This window comes from Ursus arctos, unplaced genomic scaffold, assembly GCF_023065955.2.
Source record: "Ursus arctos isolate Adak ecotype North America unplaced genomic scaffold, UrsArc2.0 scaffold_8, whole genome shotgun sequence".
Classification (NCBI taxonomy): domain Eukaryota; kingdom Metazoa; phylum Chordata; class Mammalia; order Carnivora; family Ursidae; genus Ursus; species Ursus arctos.
In genome coordinates, this window is record NW_026623100.1 from 64,819,208 (window position 1) to 64,844,724 (window position 25,517).

At 53.7% G+C, this 25,517-nt stretch overlaps 2 protein-coding genes across 8 annotated transcripts; one reads left to right on the forward strand and one right to left on the reverse strand.

Moving 5' to 3' along the window:
- Positions 1-1,788: 1,788 nt before the first annotated feature.
- CGREF1 (cell growth regulator with EF-hand domain 1) lies at positions 1,789-13,386 on the forward strand. 2 transcript variants are annotated; one of them, XM_026520659.4, is made up of 6 exons: positions 1,789-2,246; positions 10,926-11,022; positions 12,054-12,119; positions 12,197-12,267; positions 12,404-12,528; positions 12,744-13,386. In XM_026520659.4, exons 2-6 carry the CDS (start codon positions 10,943-10,945, stop codon positions 13,185-13,187), a joined length of 786 nt encoding a protein of 261 aa, XP_026376444.1. In that variant the 5' UTR covers positions 1,789-2,246; positions 10,926-10,942; the 3' UTR covers positions 13,188-13,386. The 2 variants fall into 2 exon arrangements, with proteins under 2 accessions (XP_026376444.1, XP_057165107.1); XM_057309124.1 differs by having other exon boundaries at positions 1,961-2,246; positions 10,932-11,022.
- A 1,214-nt stretch (positions 13,387-14,600) lies between these two features.
- On the reverse strand, positions 14,601-25,467 carry KHK (ketohexokinase). Of its 6 annotated transcripts, none has more exons than XM_026520628.4 (8): positions 24,853-25,467; positions 21,518-21,634; positions 19,029-19,163; positions 17,140-17,212; positions 16,401-16,547; positions 15,283-15,371; positions 14,988-15,145; positions 14,601-14,896 (listed from the first exon to the last, which is right to left on the reverse strand). In XM_026520628.4, exons 1-8 carry the CDS (start codon positions 24,942-24,944, stop codon positions 14,811-14,813), a joined length of 897 nt encoding a protein of 298 aa, XP_026376413.1. In that variant the 5' UTR covers positions 24,945-25,467; the 3' UTR covers positions 14,601-14,810. The 6 variants fall into 6 exon arrangements, with proteins under 6 accessions (XP_026376413.1, XP_057165104.1, XP_057165101.1 ...); XM_057309121.1 differs by lacking the exon at positions 19,029-19,163 and adding an exon at positions 19,351-19,485 and having other exon boundaries at positions 24,853-25,452; XM_057309118.1 differs by having other exon boundaries at positions 14,601-15,145; positions 24,853-25,452.
- Between the last annotated feature and the right edge of the window lie 50 nt (positions 25,468-25,517).

A 25,517-nucleotide genomic window follows, 5' to 3' on the forward strand; every position in this document is an offset into this window, starting at 1 on the left:
GGGGAGGAGGAAGGTTTGAGGAGGAGGAGGATTCGTTCGGACTTAGACACATAGAGGTTAGCATGCGGGCTGATAAATCTGTGTTCTTAGATTCTGTATTTGGCTACTTGCCATCCGTGAATCACAGGGCCAAACTAACAGCCGAAGTTGACATCTCACCTGCAATCCAGAGCCCATACTCTGAGCTGCCTCTTTAATCTAATTCTCACTCAACAAACCAATATTTTCCCCTTCCTCAAATCAACCCAGGGTCAGGTATCAGGTAACTAGGGACAGTTCCTATGTCCCAAAGCCTGCCCGAATGACTCAAACTAGCCAATCCTAAACTGTCTGCCTTGCCTTGCCTTTCCCACTTGACAAAGGCTGTGGCCTATGCCTTTCCCCTTGCTCCCTTCCGCCCTCTACACTGGTGCTTCCCCCTGCCGTCCTGTGTGGTGAGCTGTGCCTCTCATTTCTAGGGGAACTGTAACATTAAATTTTTCTTTCAATGGTATTGATCTCTGTGTCGTCACTTAGTCACCTTTATAAATTAAAATCTAGACACAAATTAGAGGATGTTCAGTTCCTGAAGTGGTCTGGGGCTTGGAGATTGGAATCTGAGATTCGGTAGTCATCAGCATTTAAATGATGTACTAGTTTGCAGGGCTGCCATACAGAGCACTCCATGCTGGCTGTCTTAAACAACAGAAGTTTGTTGTCTTACAGTTCTGGAGACTAGAAGTCCAAGGTTCAGAAAGACTGGGTCCTTCTGAGAGCTGTGAGGAAGCATCTGTTCCATGTCTCTTCTCTAGCTTCCGGTGGTTTGCTGGCAATCCTTGGCATTCCTCGGCATGTAGAAGCTTCATTGCAATCTCCGCCTGCGTCTTCACATGCTGTTCTCCCTGTGTGTGTGTATGGACACCAGTCATATTGGAGTAGCGTGGGCCAACATGACCTCATTTTCCCTACTTACACCTGCAATGACCCTATTTCCCCATAAAGTTACATTCTGAGGTATTGGGGGTTAGGATGACAACATATGACTTTTTGAGGGACTCAGTTCCACCCATAACAGATAGTGATGGAAGCTACACGAACAGATGAACATATGAGCAGATGGGGAGTGAGGACACAGCCCAGGGGAACTCTGACACATAAGGAAAACGAAGAAGAGATGCCGAGAGAAAGAATGGTGTTGCTCAAGCCAGTGCATACCATAATTCCAGGAGGTAGTATCCAGCAATGTCCGCCATAGGAAGGGGGACAGGGTGACCTTGATGAGAGTCTGTTTGTCATGATAGATGCTGATGGGAAGGAGCTGGTGGAGAGGGAGAAGTCGAAGATTCCAGAGAGATAAGAAGTTATTCCTTTAAAGAACTAAGACCTTGGGCTAGTGGGTGAGGATGTAGTCTGAAGCGTAGGTGGAAGTGATCATTGTGACAAAAGTAGGTGACCCACCATTTTGATGGCAAAGCTACACTCTGTGCTGGCAAACGACTGCCACCATCACCCTTAAGATGATCCTTTTCCGAGCCCCCTCCCCAACCGTGTCTCTATGGAGCCACTGCTCAGTGATGCACACGGTCCCAGCCACACAATGACACCTTCCCTGGAAACTGGCAGTCACAGCTGTCACTTGAGCATCACAGACAACTCAGGAAGAGTTCCACCAGATACCCTGACACGTGTACCATGAATGTCCTCTCCTGTCACACACCCAGACAGGCCGGCCATACCCTCTCAGGGCCATCTTGTCACTCTGGATACAGCATCCCGTAGCCCTACTGTCACAAGCGCCCCATACACACAGCCACAGCCAGCAGTCACGGTCACACTAACAGCCACCACCCTGTCTTGTCCTGCACCTGGGGGGGGGGGGCAGCAGGCAGTGGCACCGGCGACCCCGGCCCAGTTAGCCCTGCTTCTCCTCAAAACCAGCGTCACCGTCTGCCTCTTTGTCTCTGTCTCTGGATGTCCGTCTCTGTCTCTCACGGAGACGCGCGCACACACGCGCACGCACGTTCCCACACGCGCCGGCGCCGCGGGGAGGAAGCCCGCGGGGGGCGGCGGGGGGCGGCGGCCCTGCCCGCGGTCGCGGGCGCTGCGGACTCTGCCCGGGCGAGGGCGGCGGCCGGCCGGAGGGCGACGTGGAGCGGCCACGTGGAGCGGCCCAGGGGAGGGCCCGGCGGCGGGGAGCCGAGGCGCGGCCGGCGCACAGCCCCGAGCCGCCGCGAAGCCGGACCCCAGCCCTCGCCGAGCCGCCGCAGGTGGGTCCGCGCTCCGCCTCAGGCGGCCGGGCACCGGGCTGGGCGGGCTGGGGGCCGCCGCCGCCGCCACCAAAGCCAGCGGGGACGCGCGGGTCGCGGGGCGGGACCGCCGGGCCGGGGCGCCCTCCCGGCCTCTGGGTCCCCAGCTGCAGGCGCAGTCCCTCTGCGGCCCCCTGCGGCGTGGACGGGGCTGGCGAGGGGGGCTCCCTCCTCGGGGCACCTCCCGGGAGGAGGTCAGGAGAGCAGGCCGAGGAAGATTCGCTGGAAAGCGAATCGTGAGCTCCCTAGGTGTGATGACGGGGTTCCCCAGTTCCCCACCAGCGTTTCCCTCCGGTGTCTCCTTTGTCGCTCTGACATCCTGGGAGGGGGGTTGGGGGCTGGCGGGAGTTTCATCCTCATCTGGCAGATGAAGAAAAGGGGGGCTGGGGAGGGGCCCCGGGTTATCACCCCGCTGGAAGTGGCAGGGTGGAGACCCGCTCTCAGGTGTGGGATTTTTTTTTGGCTGTAGAACTACTCTGTCTTCTTTTGGGGGGGGGGGAGGGAGCGGCGTGTCCTGGGAGGCACAGGGGCACCAGAGGGATAAGTTAAGGGTTAGGATTCGGTTCAAAATAACTTTTGGACAGTTAGACTCAGCGAGAAACGGAATGGAAGCCCTATGAGGTGCTGGACTCCTGACCTGGAGAGTCAAGCAAGGGCTGAATGGCCATTGACAGGGATGCTGTGAAAGAAAGTTTTGCACTGGGTGGGAGGCTACCCAAGATCAAAGGCCCCTGTCACATCCTGGATTCTCTGAAAATACTCAAATGCCAGTCATTTAAGCTGCATTATCCCGTTGCATTTCCCCCAGGCCCTTACAAGACACATGCTGTTATCCCAGGCTCAGAGAGGTTAAGACACCCGCCTGGATCACAGAACTGAGAGGCAGGATTTCATCAGAGGTCTGACCCCAAGGCTGGTCTCTCCTCACACACGCTGGTGCAAAGGCTTGAAGACATTTGAGGCCTGAGAGTCATTGTGAATATGAGTGTATGAATGTGAGTGTGTGTGAAGGATGTGAATAACTACTGAATTACATCACAACTGTTAACAGAGTTGTGGTGGCTTTCAGGTGGTCATGAGGGTAAATTACATTTATGTGCTTTATAGTTGTAGGAAATGATTAGGAACACATTTATTTGACAGGCAGTGGTTCAATAATGGCTTTATTTCTGTTGCTTACAAAAGCTTTTGTAAGTGCTAAGAAATGTCTTAAGTGTGAACAAATCACATTACACCAACCTCATTACACGTCACTTGAGGTGCCTTTGTTTGACTTCCTTTAAACAATAGAGGTGGGCCCTACAGTTATTTAAGTTTGTGAAATAAGCTATACCCGGAATGCTCAGGTTGTCAGGAGGGCCCAGGGTATTCCAGGGAGAGGGTGGGGCAGCTTGGGCAAAAGCACTGAAAAGTCAAAGTAAGAAGCACTCTGGGGGACTCCAGTAACCCTTCTGTTTGAAGCCGAGTGTTAGTGTAATGGAGCACTGGAAGGTGAATATAAAATGGTAACCTGATAGCTGATTGTAGAAGGCCTTGAATGCCCAGGTGAGGTCTCTGGATTGTAATAGAAATAGAAAGCCATTGAAGGTTTTGGAGCAGTGGTGTTCTAGCTAAGGAAGATTAATGTGATGTGGGTATGGAGGGTTCTTTTTTGTTTTTTTTGTTTGTTTGTTTGTTTAGATTTTTTATTTATTTATTTGACATAGGTAGCCAGCGAGAGAGGGAACACAAGCAGGGGGAGTGGGAGAGGAAGAAGCAGGCTCCCAGCGGAGGAGCCCGATGTGGGACTCGATCCCAGAACGCCGGGATCACGCCCTGAGCCGAAGGCAGACGCCTAACGACTGTGCTACCCAGGCGCCCCTCTTTTTTGTTTTGAAGGTTGATTTATTTATTTAAGAGAGTGTGAGCTGGGGGAGGAGCAGAAAGAGAGGGAGAGAGAGAATCTCAAGCAGGCTCCCTGCACAGGACGTGGGGCTTGATCTCACCACCCTGAGATCATGACCTGAGCCAAAATCAAAAGTCAGATGCTTAACTGACTAAGCTACCCAGGTGCCCCTGGAGGGCTCCTTAAATGGAGAAGATACCAGAGGCAAGGACAAGAGAGAGCTACTATGTTAATTTGTGCAAGAACTAATTCATTATGCATTCACTGTCCACTGTAACCGCCTGAGGTGAGTACTGTTATTATCTCATGGTGCAGATAAGGTAACTGAAGTTCCGTGAGGATTATTAACCCACCCAAGGTCACAGGGACAGCCTGTGGCGGGGCGGGTCCCAAAGCTCTGGTCTCTGTCCACTATACACACTGAATAGTTACATACATGGAATGGATGTGTAGGACCAAGAGGAGGCAAATCATAGTAATTCACGTGGGCAGGGTTCAGGACCAGGTACTATATTTTCAGGGCCCAGGACAAAAACAAAATTAAGAATTTCAAGATGGGGCGCCGGGCTGGCTCAGTCAATAACACATGCGACTCTTGATGTCAAGATCTTGAGTTCAAGCCCCACATTGTGCGTGGAGCCTACTTAATTAAAAAAAAGAATTTTGGGATGGTGACAACAGAGCATCACACTAAGCCAAGGGCCCCTCTGAGAAGTGGGCCCTGTGTGACTGCTGCCCAGGTCACACGCAGTTCTGATTACTAAGACAGCTTAACAAACCACCTCACAACTTAGTGACTGAACATGATAACATTGACTTTGCTCATGAGTGTGCAAGAGTCTGGGCAGGACTATGGAAACCAGCATATTTCTGCTCATTCAGTGTGGACTGGGGCACCTTGAAAGCCGGGGGTTGGAATCACCTGAAGGTTTGGCCTCTCACCTGGATGGTCCTTGGGCTGGGGAGGTGAGAGCAGCTGAAGGCCGGAACAGCCGGGGCTCCTCTGTCCGCGGTTTCCCCACACGGTCTTTTCAGCGTGGTAGCTTCGGGAACGCCAGGCTTCTTCCGTGGCGGCTCAGGGCTCCAGCGCATGGGGAGACAGAGGGAGAGAGAAGCAGAGCCAGGTACAAGCGATGGCACCTTGTATGACCCAGACCTGGAAGTCATGCAGCTTTATTTCAGCTGTTCATTAGAAGCGAGTGGCTAAGTCCAGATCGTATACAAGGAAAGCAAATTAGACTTGGTCCTTTGTGGGAAACAGTGTCAAGGAACGTGTAGACCCGTTTTGCAAGCCAACACATTTGGCCTAACGAGTGAGTAGATTAGTGGGATCTGAGGGTGCTTCCCCTTTATGCCCGAATTGCTACCGCAGAGAGTCCTCTTTTAAAAGGCAACGGCTAGGGCACGAGAAGCCCGGGTAATAGGTTTTGACAGCTCTGAGGGATTTAAATTACTCCAGGGCCTCCTGTGGGCCCAGGTCCTGGCAGTAAACAGATGGGGTGGGGGTGCAGGAAGCATTCTGAGGGTGTCCAGGTGGGGAGAGCAGGATGGTGAGTGTGTGTGAAGCCATTGCAGAGCAGTCCAGGGAAACTTCTGGAGGGAAAAAGGCGTTATTTACAAGCAGGTGCTGAGCAAAATGTGTAGGGTGTGCCGAATCTGGTGTCTTGGGACCTTACCACACCCCGTGAGAGGGGCTCTCATCTGATGAACAGCCTGAAACACAGAAGTCTCACGGTTTCAGAGCCAGGATTTGGAATCAGGCAGCCTGAGGTTAGGGCCCGTACCCTTCCCCTTCAACCAGTGCGACCTCTTCCTTAGTAATTCTGTTTCTCTGTCTTTCCCTCAGTTGTGGTCTAACATTTGTATCTTTTCTTACTTATGTATTTGCAAGCTTTAAGAAAAAAAAAAGGATAAGTAATTCTTTATATTATCATCTCACTTTTTTTTTAAGATTTTATTTATTGGGGTGCCTGGGTGGCTCAGTCGGTTGGGTGTCCGTCTGCCTTCGGTCCTGCGTCAGACTCCCTGCTCAGTGGGGAGTGTGCTTCTCCCTCTCCCTCTGCCTCTCCCTCCTGCTCGTGCTCTCTCAAATAAATAAATAAAACGACTGAGCCACCCAGGCGCCCAGTTATTTATTTTTTTTCAAGATTTTATTTTTTTAGAGCAGTTTTAGGTTCACAGCAAAATTGAGAGGGAGGTACAGAGATTTCCTGTATACCTTCTGTGCCCCCCCCAGGCACTGCTCCCCCATTATCAACATCCCAGACAGAGTGTACATTCGTGACAACCGGATGAACTTACACTGACACATCATCACTCAAAGTCCATAGTTTACGGTAGGGTTCATTCTTGTACATTCTGTGGGTTTGGACAAATGTATAATGACACATCTCCACCATTTAGTATCATAAAGAGCAGTTTCACTGCCCTGAAATCTTCTGTGCCCACTCTTCATCCCTTCCTCCCCAACCCCTAGCAACCACTGATATTTTGACTGTCTCCACAGTTTTGCCTTTTCCAGAAAGTCATATCGTCGGACTCATATAGTGCATAGCCTTTTCAGATCGACTTCGTTCACTTAGTAATATTCATTTAAATTCCTCCAGGCCTTCTCATGGCTTGATAGCTCATTTCTTTTTAGCACGAATATTCCATTGTCTGGATATACCGCGGTTTATTTCTCCCTCCACCATTGAAGGACAGCTTGGATGCTTTCGAGTTTGGGCAGTTATGAATAAAGCTGCTATAAACATCTATGTGCAGGTTTTTGTGTGGACATAATCTTTCAGCTCCTTCAGTAAATGTGAAGGAGTGCAATTCCTGGATTTGCTGGATTGTACGGTGAGAATATGTTTAGCTTCATACGAAACTGTCCAAGTGTCTTCCAAAGTGGCTGCGCCATTTTGCATTCCCACCAGCCATGAATGAGAGCTCCTGCTGCTTCACGTCCTCGCCAGTATTTGGTGTTGCGAGTGTCCTGGATTTTGGCCATTCTAATAGGTGTGTAGTGCTATGCCAGTTTTTATTTTAGATGTTTTGAGGCTATGTTATTAGCCATGTACAAGTTCAGAACTATGATATCTTTCCAGAGGATTAAATTTTTATGAATTTTGTAGTGACATGCTTTTATCTATGATATTGCCTTTCCTCTTAAAGTCTAGCCTAACGTCAGTAAAGCTATACTAGCTTTCTTTTGTCTATTATTGCTTTTTTTTTATTGCTTTATATATCCTTCTTCCATCCTTTTGCTTAACAACCTGTGTCTATACCTTTTAGGTTCATCTTCTGAAAATTGCATATAACTGTATTTTGTTTTGTGTACATTTTGGTAATTTTCTACTTCTTAACTGATGGATTTAAAGAATTTATAGTTATGACCACTGATAAACTTAAATATATTCTTACTGTCTTATTGTATGCTATTTGCCTTCCTTTTTAATTTTTTTCAGTTTCTCTATTCTCTTTACTGCCTTCCTTTGAAGTGATTTTTTAAAAAAATTCCTTTCATTTTTTTTCTCTGATGGTTTGAGGTCATACATTCCATTTCTGTTTTTTTAGTGGTTATCCTTAAGACTTTTATATGCGTATTTAACAAAGTTGCTCAGTATGTCTACTCTCTTCCCAAACGACCGTCCTCACATCTTAATGTTGTCCAGTATTATAGTTCAGGCCATCTCTCTTGCCCCCTTTATTAACATAATTATCAGCCTATGTTTGTTTCTATTTTCCCAAATACTTTCTGATTTTTTTTCTGCTGTTTTTCCTTGCATTTCAAACCCTTCTGGGATCATTTTCCTTTTTCCTGCAATAGATTCCTTAGAATTTCCTTTAATGGAGGAATGTCAGTGGCAAATTCTCTAATTTGTTGTTTCTTAAAATTGTTTTTGTTTCATCTCATTCTTGGAAGATAATTTTGCTGAGACTAGAATTCTAGAATGGCAGTTCTCCACCCTTCCCACTCCCCCTTCTCAATGTGTTAAAATACTATACTGGTGTAATCTGGTTATCGCTGCTGCTATTGAAAAGTCAGCAGTCAGTCTAATCATCCTTTTGGGGGATTTGTGTTTTCTTTCTGACTGCTTTTAAGATCCTCTCTTTTTCTTGGTATTCTGTAGTTTCGGAACAGCTCTGGGTGTGTATTCTATTTACTTAATTTTCCTTGGATTGTTGGGTTTCCTGGATTAGAGTATTAGTTTTTGCAATAGATTGGAAAAATCTCAGCTGTTATATCTTAGAACACTGCTTTGATCCAATTTTCTCTGTTATCTCCTCCATCTTCCATGCCGTTTAACCAGTGTTTTATATTTTCTGTCTTTGGCTCAATGAGCTACCTTCTGGATAATTTGCTCATTAATTCTCACATTGTCTGAGTCTAATGTACGCATTGCATTTTAAAACCAATCTTTTCATTATATTCGTGTAAGTTATATTTGGCTCTTCTTCATATCTTCTTGTCATTTTTATGCTCATATTCCTTTCCCATAGTTTCAAGCTTCTCTTTAATTTCTTGAAACATATTAAATATCCTTTATGTTCTCTGTATGATAATTCCCATGTCTTTACTTTTTGCAAGTCTGGTTTCACCCGCTATTGGTTGGCTGCCTCTCACTCACGGTGTCCTATTCCCTTGTATGTTTGTGACTTTCTGGCTGTGAGGTCATGCTCCTTGACGCTTTACCAGTGGAATTTCTTTGAGGCCTGGATTGGAGTTGTGTTTCTCGGACAAGATACATATTTTCCTCTTCTAGTCGACTGGAGGTACCAACTAGGTACCACTTAAAATGTAAGTGATCTGCGGTAGGGTTTTGAACCACAGAGGTAGCTTAGTTCAGCCGTTGGACCCACATTAGAGCAGGCTTGTTACAAGTTCTCGGGGAAGACTTTATCCCTTCCGCCCAGCACCAAGGGCAAGACAGGCAAGATTTCTGCTGCCCTTCCTTCTTTGTGGTGCAGTTACTGTGTGTTCACTGTTCTGATTGAGCCGGGCTGTTTAAATCCCAGCTTTGGGTAGGTAGACTAATCTATTAGTCTCCTCACACTGGTGGGCCCAGGCCTTACCTCTGGGCTTCTCTATTGCACCGAGCACTCAGACCAATTGTACAAATTCACCCAGGTTCCGTCTGGCAGACACTCTTACGGCAAAAGCCAACTTCAAGCTCATTTCCCCCCAGGATTACCATTTCAGGGTGGTTTTGTACTCAGAATTGCTTACTTTCTTGCCAGTTCAATGCATTGGAAAAGATACTGTTTTTATCCAGCTTTGGAACCACTTTCGTTGGGGCATTTACTATGATACTCCCAGACACGGAGGTTTGGATATTTTTCTAGACGACCCTTTCATTGAGATGTGTCCACAGCAGCGGGACCCCTGAGGGCACCCAGTTGATGTTACGGAGATCTCAGTTCCAACTCCCTCCCTTGGATGGCCCAAGACTTGTTTTCTTTCTTGGGTGCAACAACCGGAGCTCAAGGATCTAAATTGTCAGCCAGCGTTCGTGAACACCTTTAGGGGAACCGTGGCTTCAGCACCCGTTTGGCCGCTGCGGATTACGGACACCAGTCAACTGTGTAGACTCATGGTATCTGTCGGGGCCACGTATGCAGAGAACACTAAAGCCAGTTCCTGTGGCTCTCGGTAGCTTCACCTTCTTGTGGACTTCCATGTTTTGTTGCTTCTTCCTCAAGGCAGCCCTGCTGACACAGCGGCAGACGGCCTCCCACATGCATCTTCCCCGGGCCGGAGGCCAGCTGTCTGAGGCAGCGGCCGTCCAGCCTCGCAGTGGTTCTGCCCCTTGTTAGAGCCATGGAACTCTCTGAGAATCTGAAGAAAGCTACAGACATTTCCCCAGGAGAATTCCGTGCCAGCCAGAGTGTCCAGGACCATGACAGGCGTTCCTGGTCCTCTGCACCTGAGGATTTGTCTTCCTGGGGTGGGGGTGGGGTCTCAGGCCTCAGCTGGGGTGGGGATTCATAGGATCCGTAAGCCCACCCGGGACTAGGCAGGAGGCTTCCCGCTCTGTGCTTCTGACTGATCCTTTCTCTGTTTGACTGTTTTCATACAACCAAGTGCTCGTGTCGCCGATGGGCCTACACAGCGTAGGTCTAAAGGGAAGCTTTTGTTTTTTCCTTTCTCTTGGGATGTCCCAAGAGAAAGGAATAGGTCCTGGGGCCACTGTTGGTTTGGCTCTGATTTGTTTCAATCCTTATCTGAGTTTAGATCTGTTTCAAGGAGTCTGAGCCTTTACCGATTCGTTCTTGGGTGAGTTTTGATAAATACAGGCCAATAATCTGCCTCTGTGTAAGTCTTGGTCTTTTTGTGACCCTCTGCATTTCTGATTTGGCTTTTTCCTTAACATCTCTGAGCTAGTTTCCATCTGCAAAATGAGGGACCGGACTGGAGTAGATGTACTTGAACTTCTCTGAGCACCTCTGGCAGGGGGGGGGGGTGTGGGATGGGGGGTGGGCAGGGTCCCTCAGGGTGGGGAATGGGTGTGGGGAGGGGCTCCTGCCTGCAGAACTGCTTCCACCATAGCAGGTCTGCCTTCTGTGCTCACACTGGGTCCGGAGTAAGATTTGTTTTGGACAGATTCCACGGGGCGGGGGCTGATGTCTGCGTGGGGCTCCTCCCTGAGCGGGAGTCCTGTCACCTGGGCTGCAGGTGGAGGCAGGGAGAGAAGGCACTCCTGTCTAACCCTCCCATCCCCCCACTCTGTGGCAGACATCCCTTCCCCTTGACTCCCTTACTCTGCTCCTAGTTGCAGTTCCGGCAAGGATGTTGTTACCGGCGGCAATGGGAGTGTTGGTGCTGCTGCTGCCCCTGAGCCAGGCCGCTCCCAAGGACGGAACCGCGAGGTAACAGGCTTCAGAGGGCACGGCGGGGGGCTGGGATACGGAGAGTCTCCGGAGAATCTGAGGGTGTGGTGGGCCCCTCTGGGAGGCAGGAGACTGGGGTGTATGCTCCCTGAGCTCTGTATCTGCCTCCTTCCCCCAACTACGGCCACCTCCGCCCGCGTCTGTAGGAGCGCCCTTCGCAGAGCGGGCACCCAGTACATCTTTGCTGGGATCAGTTCATCTGGGATCTGGGAGCTCAGTTCCAATGGGGTGTGAAGCTTGGGCCCGGGAAGGGGCTGCCCTCCTCTTCTTGAGACCTTATGTGGGAATGCTGGAGCCTTCTAGATCATTAGCAAATCAGTTCTCTTTTGTGTGCGCATCTGTCTCAAGGGTTCCGGTGTGGGTATGCGGGGTGGGGTGGGGGGACAGATAAAGGGAGAGCTGCAAGGCTGGCAGCAGGGACAAAGGCTGCTGCAGCGGCCCTGCCAGCAAGTGGGCCTCACGGGTCTGGACTGATCTGGGCAAACAGGCAGCCCTGTCCAGAACTGGGAGCAAATCTTGGGCTTTAAGGCCTGAGAAAGAGCCTGAGCAGATCGAAATCACAAAACCAACATCTGCGTCCTCAGCTTGTGTCGTGGAGCAAATCAGGTCTGTGGAAACCTGGGCCGTGCCTCTGGGCTGAGCCAGAGACCTGCCCCTTGGGCCCGGCCCCAGAGTAGAAGGGTGACCGCGATCCCCGTTGTCCGGACACCCACGCACTGTTTCCTTGTATCTACTAGGTGTGGCCTCATCTGGCCTCTGTCTAACCAGATGCTTTATTTGGGTTTTCACTTAACATCTAAGTTAGGAATCTGTAAAAACAGTCCGAGGGAGTCAGGTTCTGCTTCTGAGACCAGAAGGGCCTCCTCCCCACAAGGTTTGTGGGAATTGGAGAGAACAACGCCCTTTGGGTCTGGGGAGAGAACTCTGCCAGGAGCTTGAGGGTGGAAGGCTGGTAGGCCGGGTCCTCAGAGAGGCTCTTAGCGAGCCTGGCCCTTCTCTGCCTCCTCTAGGCTGGACCCCGATGTGCAGCAGCAGCCCCTGTCCAACCCCTTCCAGCCAGGCCAGGAGCAGCTTCGGTGAGTGGGCTGGGCTGGGGGGTCGGCCTGGGTCTGCACCCTGGCCTCTCTGGGCTGACTTTCTATGTTTCTGCCAGGCTTCTGCAGAACTACCTACAGGGACTGGAGAGGATGGAAAAGGAGCCAGAACACATGACCCGGGAGCAGGGTGAGGGGCTGGGCACTGCGGCCAGCGGGCCGGGGACTCAGGGCAGCAGAGCCAGGACTGACCCTGGGCCGTCGGTTGCCCCCTGCCTCCTCCACCTGTTCCCGATGCCTCTTCTGATGCGGCTTCTCCTCCTTAGTTCTCCTCTACCTCTTTGCCCTCCACGACTATGACCAGAGTGGACAGCTGGATGGCCTGGAGCTGCTGTCCATGCTGACTGCGGCTCTGGCGCCTGGAGCCGCTGATTTTCCCGTCGCCAACCCGGTAAGCCCTGCTGGCTGGGGGGCCCCTTCTCCTACGAAGGAGACTCGGCTTCTTGGGGCGTCAGTCTTTTTCGTCATGACGGTTTTGGTGAAGCCACTGTAACAGAAGTGCTCTGAGCCTGCATGGCAGGCACGTGGAGAGGTGCTGGGAGGGTCAGGGCTCCCGGGAACATCTCTGTCCCCTGTAGACTCTGCAGCTACCGTGTGCTTCCACAGGTGATCCTCGTGGTGGACAAGGTGCTCGAGACCCAGGACCTGAATGGGGATGGGCTCATGACCCCTGCAGAGCTCATCAACTTCCCAGTAGAGGCCCCAAGGCACACAGAGCCCAAAGAGCCCCCAGAGCCCCAAGATGTTGGGAGGCAGTCCCTGTTAGTTAAAAGCCTGTCAGGACAAGAGCTGCAGGGAGCCCCGGGTCCCAGAGAAGATGGGGGACAGGTAGAGGCCAGAAGGGAGTCCTCGGAGCCTGTACAGGAGGCTGGGGGACAGGCAGACGCTGAAAGAGAAGCCCCAGGCCCTGGAGCAGAGGCTCCGGGACAGGCCGAGGCCAGGGACACTGGAAAGGAAGCAGCAGCACTTCCAGGGGAGACACTGGAGTCTAAGGACACCCCAAATGAGTTTGAAGCTCATGTTATTCAACTGGAGAACGATGAGATATAAAGCTTGAGGATAGAGACTCGCACCCCTAGAAGTCTCAGTACCAGAACATAAGCCCCGAAGAGTGGGGTGTGACTGCGGGGACGAGGACCACCTCCCTGCCCACTTTCGGGCCCCAGTCTTTCTGTGCAGCTCACGGGGACCCGAAGGTGAGGGGGCAGCGTTAGGGCCCAGACAACCAATAAAGAACTGAATGAACTCATCTGCTTGGGCCATCCACTTATGGGTCTGGCCAGCCTGGCCTCAGGGACACAGGGGGTTGGGGACTGGACAGGCCTCTGGGAGGGGCTTCGGCTTCCCCAGTGTTCCCAGAGGGTGCTGAGACCCAGCAGAGGACAGCAGCAGGGCCCAGCCAGCTGCGGACAAGTGGGAGAAGAGAGCGCAGCCTCCCCCTGGGGCCCAAAAGCTCCTCCTCCCCCTCCCCCTCCCCTGGGGTTCGGACACCCAGGACCCTCCTGCAGCTCCGAACTGGTCCTCCCCACCACCCTGTAGGTGCCCTCCCCCAAACAGTAAACTACATTTACTGAGAGCCTAGTACACACCAGGCACCGTGCTGGGCATTTTCTATGTTGTCTGATTGTATCCTCACAACAATTCTACGACCAGGCAGAGTTAGCTCTGTTTGACAGATGAGGAAACTGAGGCAGACCGAGTCGGTAATGCACCCAAGGTGACCCCGCTAACTAAGTGGCAGATTTGAGTTCAGGTGTGTCAAACTGCAAAGCCCGTGGTCTTTGGCACATTCTGTGGCCTCACACACCCTGCCCCAACTCCCGTATGAAAATTGGCTAATTCCAGTTCACCCTCAGGTCTCCCCCGGGGCAGCAGCGACACTGTGCCCTGGGGCACATCGGTGGCTGAGGCACCGCCCTAACTACCAGGCGGCTCCAAGGGCGGAGCTTCAGCTCCAGGCCAGTCACAGGGGAGATATTTTTGGACCGTGAAGGCGCCACCAAACCACAGAACAGGCTCCCTCCCCACTAGCCTGTTAGGCTGGCTCAGCTGTGTGGACAGTCCTGGAGCCATGAGACTGGAGTCTTGTGACAGCCCAGGGGTCCAGAGGAGATTTTCTCGTGGCCTAGTCTTTGGGAAGTTCCCTGGGGTCCAAGGAGATAAGTGTCCGCCCCAGCCAGGAAGCCTCAGGGTCTCTGCCCACCCCTGCGGCTCTGCTCCTCCTCACCAGAACCAGCTGGGGCCCCACCAAGGGCGCAGCTGGTGGCAAGTGGGGGGGGGGGTACTTCCCACTGCTCTGTTGTAGCCTCCCCCCCCCCCCCCCCGCCGCTGGGCCTACTCAGGGAGGCTAATTTGAGGAATAGAGAAAAAGAGGGTGAAGGGCTGGAGCATCAAAGCCTCTGGCATCCCCAGCCAGAGCGGTTCACACATCAAGGACAGACAGACTGGCAGAAGGAAGCCGGCTCTGGGGCAGGAGATTTATTTCCTCTGGGGCTCAGCAGGACCCAGGCGGAGTCCCCCCCCCCCCCCGCCCCCCAGCCTGCATCTGCCGAGGGAGCGGGGCAGCCCAGATGCCAGGCTGGATGGAGGGGAGAAGGCAACGGTAGCCGGTAGCCGATGGCGCCAGCCTCCAGGGAGGGTTGGTGTGAGCCAGCGCCCCGAGCCACAGGGCATTCACACGATGCCGTCGTAGCCCTGCAAGCCGCACTTCTTGCCGGCCACCTGGCAGCCAAACCGCAAAGCCTCCTGCATGCCCTTCCCTGGAGGGAGAGAGCGGGATCAGCCTGGTCCTCTGGGCAGGGGCAGGCCCGGGGCGGGCCTCAGCCCGGCGCCTCCTGCCGGGGCACTCACCCTGGGACAAGCTGAATATGACCGAGGCGTTGAAGGTGTCTCCGGCCCCCAAGGTGTCCACCACCCGGGGTGGAGGGAAGGCGTCCGAGTGGAGCAGCCGTCCATCAGGGCCCAGGGCATCAGCGCCCTCCTCAGCCCAGGCGCAGATAAGCACAGCCCTGCAAGACCCTCCACTCAGTGGGGCTGTCAGCCCACCCTTGGCCCCCAGCCTCATCCCCCTCCCCAGGGCAGCGCTGCCCCCTCCCCGCGGCCAGACTCCAGGCCTAAGGCCTCTTCCGGGCTTCCCCCCACTCACCCTTTCCTCACACGACCGTACAAGCCTCTCAGGGCCTCCCCCGCTGACCGGAACCCCAAGTGCTTGGCCACATCTTTGCTGACAAACACCTGTGGGCAGTGGAAGAGAGGCTGACGGTCACCGTCACCTAGTCCCAGCTGCCCCCGAATTATAATGCCACTCCTCCAACGTGGCCGCCTAAATCCCCAACGTAGCATCTCACTGTCCCACAGGAATGCGTTTGCATACTTGCTCAAGATACGCTAGAATACAGCCCTGTAAATTGTGGCACAAAAGTCCTTGGTTTATTTGGTCGAAGATCAACGAATGTCCCTGCAACTGAAAAGCCAAAGCGAGCCTCGAGCGCCATCTTGCGGTGAAAACTACCACTGCCGAGGGACACCTCCGCCTCTCCAGAGCGGTTTCTTTGTTTTGTTTTCCTAATACAACTTTGCCCTCCGGGCCTCGTTTCTTCACCTTTAAAACAAAGGGGCAGGGGCTGTAGAGCTTCCTCAACACCAGCTACACGTTAGAATTGCCAGAGTTTTGTTAAAAAATACTTGAGCAGAGCTCCACCCCCACCAATCAAATAAAAACCCCGGGGCGTGGCTCAGGCATCCACACGTTTGTGCCCCCCAGTGGAGGCCCAGCCAGCTGGGGCTATGATGCTAGGATTGTCGCTCAGAATTCATTTCCATCCCACACTGCCCAAATTTACCTTACACAAGTCCCCTGCCCATCCTCCCTCACCCCTCAGTGGCTCCCACTGCCTGCCACCCACCCCAGAGCTGGAGGCCACTGGGAAGAACTGTCCTATTCCCTCATTTGACAGGGGGAAAACCTGAAGAGGCCCAGAGAGGAGATGCTCCCATGCAGGTGCTCCAGGGCTGGCTCTAGTAGCCCTCTGGCCACTCTCATGCCTATGCACCCACTGGGATGGAGAAATTCTGCTCCAGGGCCACCACTGAGGCCTGCACAGGAATCCAAAGCTGGGGGCCTGCCTCTCTGCCCCCCACCTGCCAATGACACCAAGCCATTCCAGAGGTGGTAGGCGTTCCCGGTAACCAAGGGAACGCTAGGCTCCTTTTAAGACCCAAATGAGCTGGATGTGGCAAGGGGAAGCTGCGTGGGCCACTCACCACATCTCCATAGCCAAACAGCTGGAACAGCTCCTCTCGGGGCTTCTCCACCTCCACGGACACGCGGATCTTCTGACCTGGAGGCCGCGTGGTGTTGTGCTGTTCTATCCGCTGCAGCATCTTCACCTGCTCTGATGCGTTCCGGCCCTGCAGCGGGGCGGGGCGGGCAGCTCAGGACCAGCTGGGCCGAGTGGCTGCTCTGGCTACCTCCTCCCTCCCTGCTGGAACTCTGGGGGGGGGGGCGGGGAGTGGATAGGGGCAGAGGGAGGCTGGGCTGGAACTCCATCCTAGGTTTCAAAATTCTAGAGCAGTCATGGACCTTGGAGAGCTTATTGACCAGTCCCCCCGCCCCCCGCCCCATTTCACTGATGAGGAGACAAAGGAATAGAAGACTTTCTTAAGGCCCTATGGTGGATTAAATGACAAGGCTAGGATTAGCACTCAGGGCTTCCCGGAGTGTGGAGGAGGCAGGCCGCCTATAACACAGAAAGCAGGGGCCTTTGGCCGGAGCCAGCGCCCTGCTCCTAGGCCTACATCCTGCCGTGTGAACCTGAGTCAGGTGGTTTCTGGGCCTTCATGTCCTACCTGAAAACACAGAGAAAGATGGAGAGGGGCTGAGGGGGGTTGGAGTCAGTTATCTCGAAGGTACTTCATGGTTCAAAAAAACTAAGAAGGAGGCAGAATATGTGGAGGGGCTGGCAGGGTGAGCCCCTCAAAACACAGGTAGGGCAGGACTTGCCTCAATGTGGATCCACTTGAACCGGGTCAGATCAACCTTATCAAAGTCTGCAGCAGACACATCTGGCAGGTTCCTAAGTCACAGGGCAGAAAGGAGAGAGAAAAGGCTGGGTGAGGTCAGCCAGGGCCCGGATCGCTAACTGGCTGCTGGGGCCCCTGTGCCTGGTGCTGCCTGCAGCATGGCCAGAGGCTGGATGGACAGCACAGGCTTCTGAGGCTCAGCTCCACGACAGGCCCTGTTCCAGGCTAAACTCCTGACCACTCCTTGCCCTACTCAGCTCCATCCAGGCAGCGGGCTACAGGCAGTTTGCTAGGGCGCCCTTTGGGTATTAACTAAGGGAAAACTCAACTGCAGCAGGTGTTAAGAGGCCAGTTGAGTGTGCCTTGGGGACCACATCTCCCAGAATACTCTACAAGCACCAGGGACTACAATTCCCAGAATTCCCCCTGGCCAGTGGCACACACGCTCCCAGCATGCAGTGCCCCGGTGAACTACAAAGGCTATGGCTGCTCTGGGTCTGGTCCCGTTCACTTCTGGCGTCCCAGCAGGGACAGCACCACTGTTCTAAGTTTGGCAACGCCATGTTGCAACCCGAGGTCAAGGTTGGTGCTTGAGGAACAGTTTATGTTTGTCTGACTTAGGTGTGGAGCCCCGGGGAAGGGTCTGCCTTGACCAGAGACCCACACCTAACCTATGTCCTCCCCTCCACGTTCTGTAGCTGAATCCACCTAATTAACTAGCTGTGTACCTGGGCCTTTCTGAGGCTGCTTCACCATTGGTAAGTGGGTCCAATCCCACCAGCCTGTTGCAGTTGGAGGTAATGTGTGTGGATATGCTTGCACTGAGGTCGGTGGGCAACAAATGTTTCTCCTCTGGGCTCCTCTCCTCTTCCTGTGAATACCCATGTGTTGTCCTTGATGGAAGTTGCTACAGATTATTGCTTAATGGGCAGATGACTAGGACTGCCCCAGGAGAAGGTCACTGCCAGCACATATGCCCACTCACTTATTCACTGGGACACAGGGAGCCCAGAGACCGCCGGCCATAAAGCCTTTCCTAAGAGAGTTGCCCCCTCTCCCCCAGGTCCAGGAGTCATGCTGGGCAGTAGGGACTGCCTGAACCCCAGGGCTGCTGGGTGTGGACCACCTCAGTCCTGATATAGGACCTAGCATACACTAGGTTCTTAGTAAACTAAATGTCTGTGATTCTTCAGGAGGGAATCTGGGAGAGATGAGAAGGGTCTGGGTCCACAGGGCCTCTCCCTAGTAGCTTGGGACTTTAAAGGGACCCCTTCCCCCCAATTCACATGGCATCTGATGGCCCTGATCTGCTGACCCAATGTTCCTCTTCCCTCTGCTTCAGCAATGGCTGGGAATTGTGTGTGGCTTGTGGCCTGGCTTATTATGCAGGGACCTTCGTGGTGGGCTCATCTCTTCTGAACACCCAAACCCAGCTCCTTGGTGCCGTGCTGCAGGCTGGCAACTCTGGGGCTGACCCTGGAAATTCCAGTGGGTCCCCTTAAGGGCGTAAGATGGTTGGAATCACATCTCCCATCCATCCCTCTCTCCTCAGAACAATTTCCCCACACCCACTCCCGGCCTGCTGATTGACGAATTAAGGAGGAATCACATCATGAATTATGTTTTGCACAGGCTTGCCTGTCCATCCTTGGTGCTGACCAAGGCCAAGTCACCAGGCAAAGCAAAGCACATCTCTTCCCCACCTCACTTCTCCCCTAATCGAAAACAATTGAGAAATCACTTAACAGTTTGGCATGGGGACAATTTCTGGTACAAAGAGAGAGGTGGCAAAGAGCGGGCAGCTGGGATGCCCGTGGTGGCGAGCGAGGGAACTGATTGGTGTGCCAGGGCGAGGCCAGGGGGCCTTACGTGTCGTAGAGCACAATGGTGCGGGAGCCACTGGAGTTGTTGACGATGCAGCAAGAGCATGGGGTTTCCCCTCTGCTCTGCCAGGCCACCTGGGACACATCCACGCCCCGCTGCCTGAAGTCAGCCACCAGGAAGCTTGGGGTGGAGCCCGAGCCAAGGGAAGGGCAAGGAGACAACAGATTAGAGCCTACAAGTGGCCTGGACCTCCCAGGGATGGGGAGGGGTGCTGGGGCACGTGGGCCTCTGAGAGAAGAAGGGTCCTGTTCTGAGAGTTAGTGATGGTGGCGGCGGCGGCTGGCAAGGCACAGACAGGCGTACAAACCTGTAGGCATGTAGGATGGTGCGGCTACCAGTGGCCTCGCTGACGATGACCGTGGAGATGGGGACAGAGCCTGTGGTCTGAGAGACTGTGTAGCGTAGGTCCACAGAATAGCGGCGGAGGTCATCCAGGACAAAACTGCCGGGACGGAGTAACCCGGGGGGAGGTGCGGCTCGACAAAGGTTTGGGGACTGGAGGGTAGGCAGAAGGGCCACTAGAGACCCTGGTTGCAAGCAGAGGGGGCCAGGAGGGAACTGGAAACCACCATGCTGTCCCAGGCTGTGCAAGAGGGGGGCAGGAGAGGCAGGGAGGCATAGCCTGGAACTCAGAAAAACACTAAGGGACATCCTCTTAGAGCCTATAAACTCCAGCCCTGAACCTGTCCTTCAGTCTGACTCAAGCCAGAAAGGATGTGCTGAAGTTCATACAACCGGATGGGGTAGATCTGGGGCCTAGAGAATGTACACCCTGTTTGAACAAAGCAGGCGAGGGCACCGTGGCCTGTTTCATGCAAAGCCTCGGCAGAATTAATAATTACCAAGGTGGTACTTTGTCCCCAGCTGCCCTCTACACACATCCTCACGGTACTCTTCTCTCTGAAGGCCCTCGCGGTGCTAACATGATTCGACACCTGCCTCCATGATGCCCGGAAGTGGCGCTGCCTCGGTGAGGCCACTCATTGCCCTCTCCCCTCGCCGCAAGGCGTACCCTCCAGCAGTGAGCTGGCTCCCACTGCCTAATGCTCCTCAGAGTGGGCCTGGGCCAGGGCTCTTACCCCAGAATCTCCTCCAATCAGAGTGAGCAGTAGGTGGCCCCTCGGGGAGACGGCATCCACAGAACAAGGAGGCCAGCCCCACGTTTCCTGGCCCTCTCTGGAAACAGTGTCCTGTGGCCACTAGTCCAGCCACCATCCTGACCTTCCTTACTATGGCTGGACCCCACTTTTGGCAACACCAAAGCTGAACAATACGGACTTGTAAATAGGTACCAACTTGGGGCATCATTCCTCGTCTTACACCTCAAGGATCCTTTCAATAGTAACTTTCCCAAGCAGCAAACTATGGCTTGGTTTTCCAAATGCCTTTTTGCCCCACAGGGTCTGGAGCACGGTGGGTGCTCATTGAATGTTTGTTGACCACAGGGGGGATTCGGAATGGCCCACCTCCAGCCTTATTGTTCCATAAGGGTGGGTCCAGTACCCTAAGCAAGAGCCACAGTCTTGCCTCTTGCTGGGAAGGAAGACAGCCACTGAAGAAAGTTAACCAGTGACCAGCTGTTGGCTCCAGGTCCCTCGGTCCCACCTCAGGCTCTTGCCCCCTGATCTGTTTCGTGCCAGTTCACCAAGAAAAGGAATCTGGCTGCAGCTCACGGGCCTGGGCTTGGGCAGCAGCCCCCCTGACACCAGGGTTCAAAGGGCTGTGCTTCACAGGCCAGCAACCTGGCAGCCTGCCCTAGTGCCCACAGTGGGCAAAGTGTGGGCCTCACCTCCTGATAAGCATTTGCTGAACTGGCAGTGCCGGGGGTCAAAGGGCTTTTGGGTCCCTACAGCAGCTAACACAGAGAAAGCGTGTGGGCCATCATGGGCTGCAGCCTCACAGAGGGTGAGCTGGGGCCTGGGTCTGGGCCCAGCGTTAGCACGTGGCTTCAGGGTGTCCTCGGGCAGGCTGCTCTTGTGGCTTCAGTGAACAACGGGGACACAAGCACTCGCCCTGCCCCCTCAACGGGGAAAGAAACCGTGGGCCTAAACCCTGGGACCATGGATGCTGGACATCCCGGGGGGAGGATGGGTACGGCATGTCCCTGACTGCCTTCTGCCGCAAGCATAGCCAGGACCACGGGGAATGGAGAAGGGCAAAGTCATATCCACCGCAGAGTCTGTTGGAAGCAAGGAAGGAAGAGGTGGGAAACTGAGCAGGCTCCGGGGAGTGGCCAAGGAAACAGGCTGCGGAAATGAAAGCCTTAACAGGACGGCGTTAACACCTGAGCCGCAGATAAGCCACACCTGGGAGGGTCTAGGATGCTGGTACTCCACTCCGCCCCCGCCCGCTCTGGATCCAGAGCACCCCGTTTCTTATGGCCTGCCCGCCCCCCCCCCCCCCGCCCCAGGGTCAAGACTTCCTTCTTTTCCGCCCACCTGTGGACAGGCCTTCCCGCTCCCTCCTCCACTCACTCGGCAACAGGGCCCGGGGCCAGCGAGCCCATGAAGGCACAGGGGGCTCCAAGCAGAGACAGAACGGTGCAGGAGTTGGACGCGTTGCCTCCGCGCTGCCATCTTTGGGACAAGCACCTGCAAAACACGCGGAGGGTCCCTGCAGCTCCAGCAGGCTGGTGCGGTTATGGATAAGCAAGGCCGGCCACAGTGCCCTGGGTAGGGCCCATGTCTTGTGAAAGCTGGCAGAGCTCCCTCAGGAAGCATCTAGATTAGCCTTCTCGTTGTCAGTCATTCAGGTCCACCACAAAGGAGGGCTCCACTGTGGGTGACCGTTACAGTTACAACGACCTGCCTCTCCCAGGGGTCCAGAGCTGCTGTACCTTCAGCCCCGACTGCTGGAGAACCCCAAGTGCCTCTTCCCACAGGTGTCAAATCTGCTACCTGCTCCCGTCGCAGGGGAGCCCACTTCAATAATAACTCAGGTTAAGATAAGTAAGACAGGGAGCAAACCTGGACACTGAGGTCATTTAAGTGGGGGGCGGTGGAGGGGAAGCGAACTTACAGAATGCCAGAAGTTTAAAGGTTACTGGGTGAAGCCCAGTTCTTTTCCCCATTTTTTTTGTTTCCCTTTTCTTTCAGTTTTATTGAGCTCTAATTGGCATATAACATTCTGTAAATTTAAGATAGACAACGTGATTTGAAACAGGCCTATTGCAAAATACCTTACCACAGTAAGGTTAGTTAACACGCCATCCCATCCCACGACTACCTTTTTTTTTTCTTTAGTTTTTCTCTATCTTGGCTGAAAATCTAACTCAAGGTGTACGCTGAGGAGACCAACGGGAGACGCACCTGCCAGACTCCGTTGTTATCAACAACAAAAACAATGACTTATGCACATCAAAGCACTTTAATGATGTCTCATCGTGCGCGCACAAGACTGTAGGGCAAACAGGGCAGGCTGTTATTTCTATTTTTCCAGTTCCAAAAAGAATAACTGTGGCCGCTTACAATAAGAAGAACCACTAATTAAGAGAAATACATGAAGCAGAATTTTGGGGCTAAGGTATATTGGCACACAAAACTTAACCCCGAAGTTCCCTTCAGTCTTGGGAAAAGGGGTACATGATCTCATTAGGACGGATACCAATTTGTAAAGGGACAAACATGTCTCAAGCAATGAGCTTTAGAGAAATTTTCCTGCAGATTAGAAAGGGGGAGCCTTGTGGGATTTGACTGACTCAGGATCACACCCATAGTTAGTGACAAAGCTGCCATCAGAACCCAGGTGGCCTGACCCCCAAGCCCCTGCAGTGTACCCTGTAGTTGTGAATGGAAAGTCGTTAGGCCCCAGCTTGGATGAGGTTTCCAAGAAAGGGTATACAGTTTTACTTGGCAGAAATCCTTCAAAGGCACGCTGATACCCAATGTCCTGTGTGGAAATGCTCTGCTGAGCATGAGGATGCTTTCTGGAAGGCTCTTCTAGGCCTGGACTCTGGGAGGGAGGGCCATAACTCGGGGGTCTGGCCAAGTTCCAGGTGGCGGCTCCTGAGAGTCCCCAGATGCCTGAGGAGCCCGGAGACCCTGGGACAGGTGGGGCTGAAATGCCTGGGAAGGACTGGGTCCCCACTTGGGCTTGTTCACCTGGGAGGCACAAGAGTCCAGGAGGTGGGCCGGGTGGGCTGGGCACAAGAGAGAGAGAGAGAGGCCCTATGGACTACGACACCGCTCCGCAGAGGAGCAGTCCGGGGGAGGGGGTATGTCCTGAGAGCAGGGAGCATGGAGAACATGGGGAGGGTCTCTTTAGAGAGGTGCCCGAATGCCCACCTTCAGAATGAGCCAGTCCTGGTGGGAGCTGGCAGGATCTCCTTATGCTCGCCTCTCCACGTAAGCAAGCTCAAAGGGAATGGACTGCAGCTCTCATTGAAAGTGGCCCTCCGGGTCTTCCCTGGACCCTCCAGTCCTTGGAGGACCTGCGGCCTTGGAACCCACACTGTTCTCTTGAGAGGAGGTCTAACTCCTCACTGTGCCCCGCATCCTGCAGCCGGCTTGACCTGGCTAGGTCTACAAAAGAGCCTACCCTTGTGCCCTTCCCCCACTGTCCCTGCCCCCCACTCCGCAAGGGCTCTAACCTCTGGCAAAGCAGCCCAAAGCAAAGGGTCAATTCCATGAGATGGGCAGCAGCAAAGGGAGGGGGAACTCAGGAGATGACAGAGGGCTGGAGCACTAGATTCCTATGAATCGTAATTACTGCTCTGCCACTCATTAACTATGTGGCCTTACATTAATTATTTAATTTCTCCACAGAGGTAGCTGCTTCCTCATCTCTAAGGAGAGGATTTGACTGATCCTTACACACTTCCCAAGGGCTGCTGTAAGCAGAGTACGTGACAGTGCTGGGTGGACCCGAAGCCTGGAGAGTACCCGGGTCTCTCTCCTCAATTAGAAGAGGGAGACCTGGGTATTCATGGCTAGCAGCCTACAGTGTCTTGTCTGAGTTAAACCTTAACTAGCCTTGTATTCAGTTCTTGGCTGAGAAAACTGCTAGGCAAGGAGCAATTCTCGGTATTCCAAGCACTAGACAGCACCAAGAGAAAGGCACGGATTCCGCCCCACAGAAATGCCCTCCTGGGATTACAGTGTAACGGTGAGGTTCTTATCAAGAGTAAATAGAAGAGCCAACGAGCGACTCTTCAACTTCTACTAGACAACCAAGAAGGATGTTGTTCACTGATTTTGTAAAAAGGACTTCTGGTGGGTAAACGCCTTTTGGAATTTAGCACCAGGGAAAGTTGGTCATGGCACATGAGCCAGCTCTATCCATAACCCACAGCATTTCCAAACTCGCCTCTAGTGCCAGCAAGCCCCGAAGCCATAGTGAAGCTCAGATACCATGGTTTTAAGTGTTCTTGCACTCTAACTGCACACCCCTGTTACTGTAAGCTACCTCACACTTTATCTAAAAAGCAGATGAGATATAGGTGGTAGGTAAATTAGAATTAAATGCTGGTGAGAGACAAGTCCATTGGTCTTTTTGTTAAAAAGAAAGAAGCTGGTCCTGCCCCTTACCAGTTGCGTGCCCTTGGATAAATCACTTCATCTGGAAGAGTCTCTAAACGCGGATAATGATTGCTGAAACGGGAACTGGCCAATACAGTGCTATCCAAAGCCTGGGTCTTACTATTAACGGCCTTAATTCTCTCCCCAGGTCTTCAGGGGCGGAGGGCACGGGATACCAGCTCCCGAGGCTGGACGCTCACTGCGGGGCCAGGGGGGTTGGGGTCTTGGCTGCCGGGCTCAAATGTGGAGCTGCAGCGGCCCCTGGGGTCTCTGGGGGGCCCGGGCGCCTCTACCTGCTGTCCGTGTCCTCCTCCGGGTACTTGTCCACTACATTGATGATGTCCAGCACCACGAGCCCCACGCACAGGATCTGCTTGTCTTCCATGAGGCTGCTCGCAGAGCTTTCTGCCCGCCTGGCTGACGGGGTTCCTCCTGGGCTCTGCCTCTTATCCCAGAGGATTGTGTCCCTGCTCCTGGGGCTGACTTGGCTCCTCCTCTGCGGCCCGAGCTCCTCCCCCAGGGAGCCTCCTGCAGCCGGGAGGGAGTGGAGCAGGTCCCTTGCTCCCCACGCCCACGGATTCAAGCGGGCCTGGGAGCGCAGATCCCGAGGCCTTGGTTCCCGGCTTCCCCTTAGCAGGTGGCGTGGCCCAGCAAATGGCAAAGCCTCCCACTTCTCGGCCTCAGTTTCCTCACTTGTCAGGCTCGGAGCTAATGCAAACCTCTCTAAAGCGCAGCTAAGCAATCTCTTGAATGCAAAAAAAGTGCAGTACAAAGGCGCCCGCTGGCCCTCCCTCTCATGCACCGGCGGCTCGCACTGCAGACCCTAGAGCCGCGGGGTTGAGCAACGCCTCGCAGCTGCGGCCTGCCCCCTTCAGCCCCAGCCGTCGCTCGCGCCGTCGCAGCGGCTGCGCCCCGCCCCCGAGGTCCAGCCAATCCCAGCCCGAGGCCCCGCCTCCGT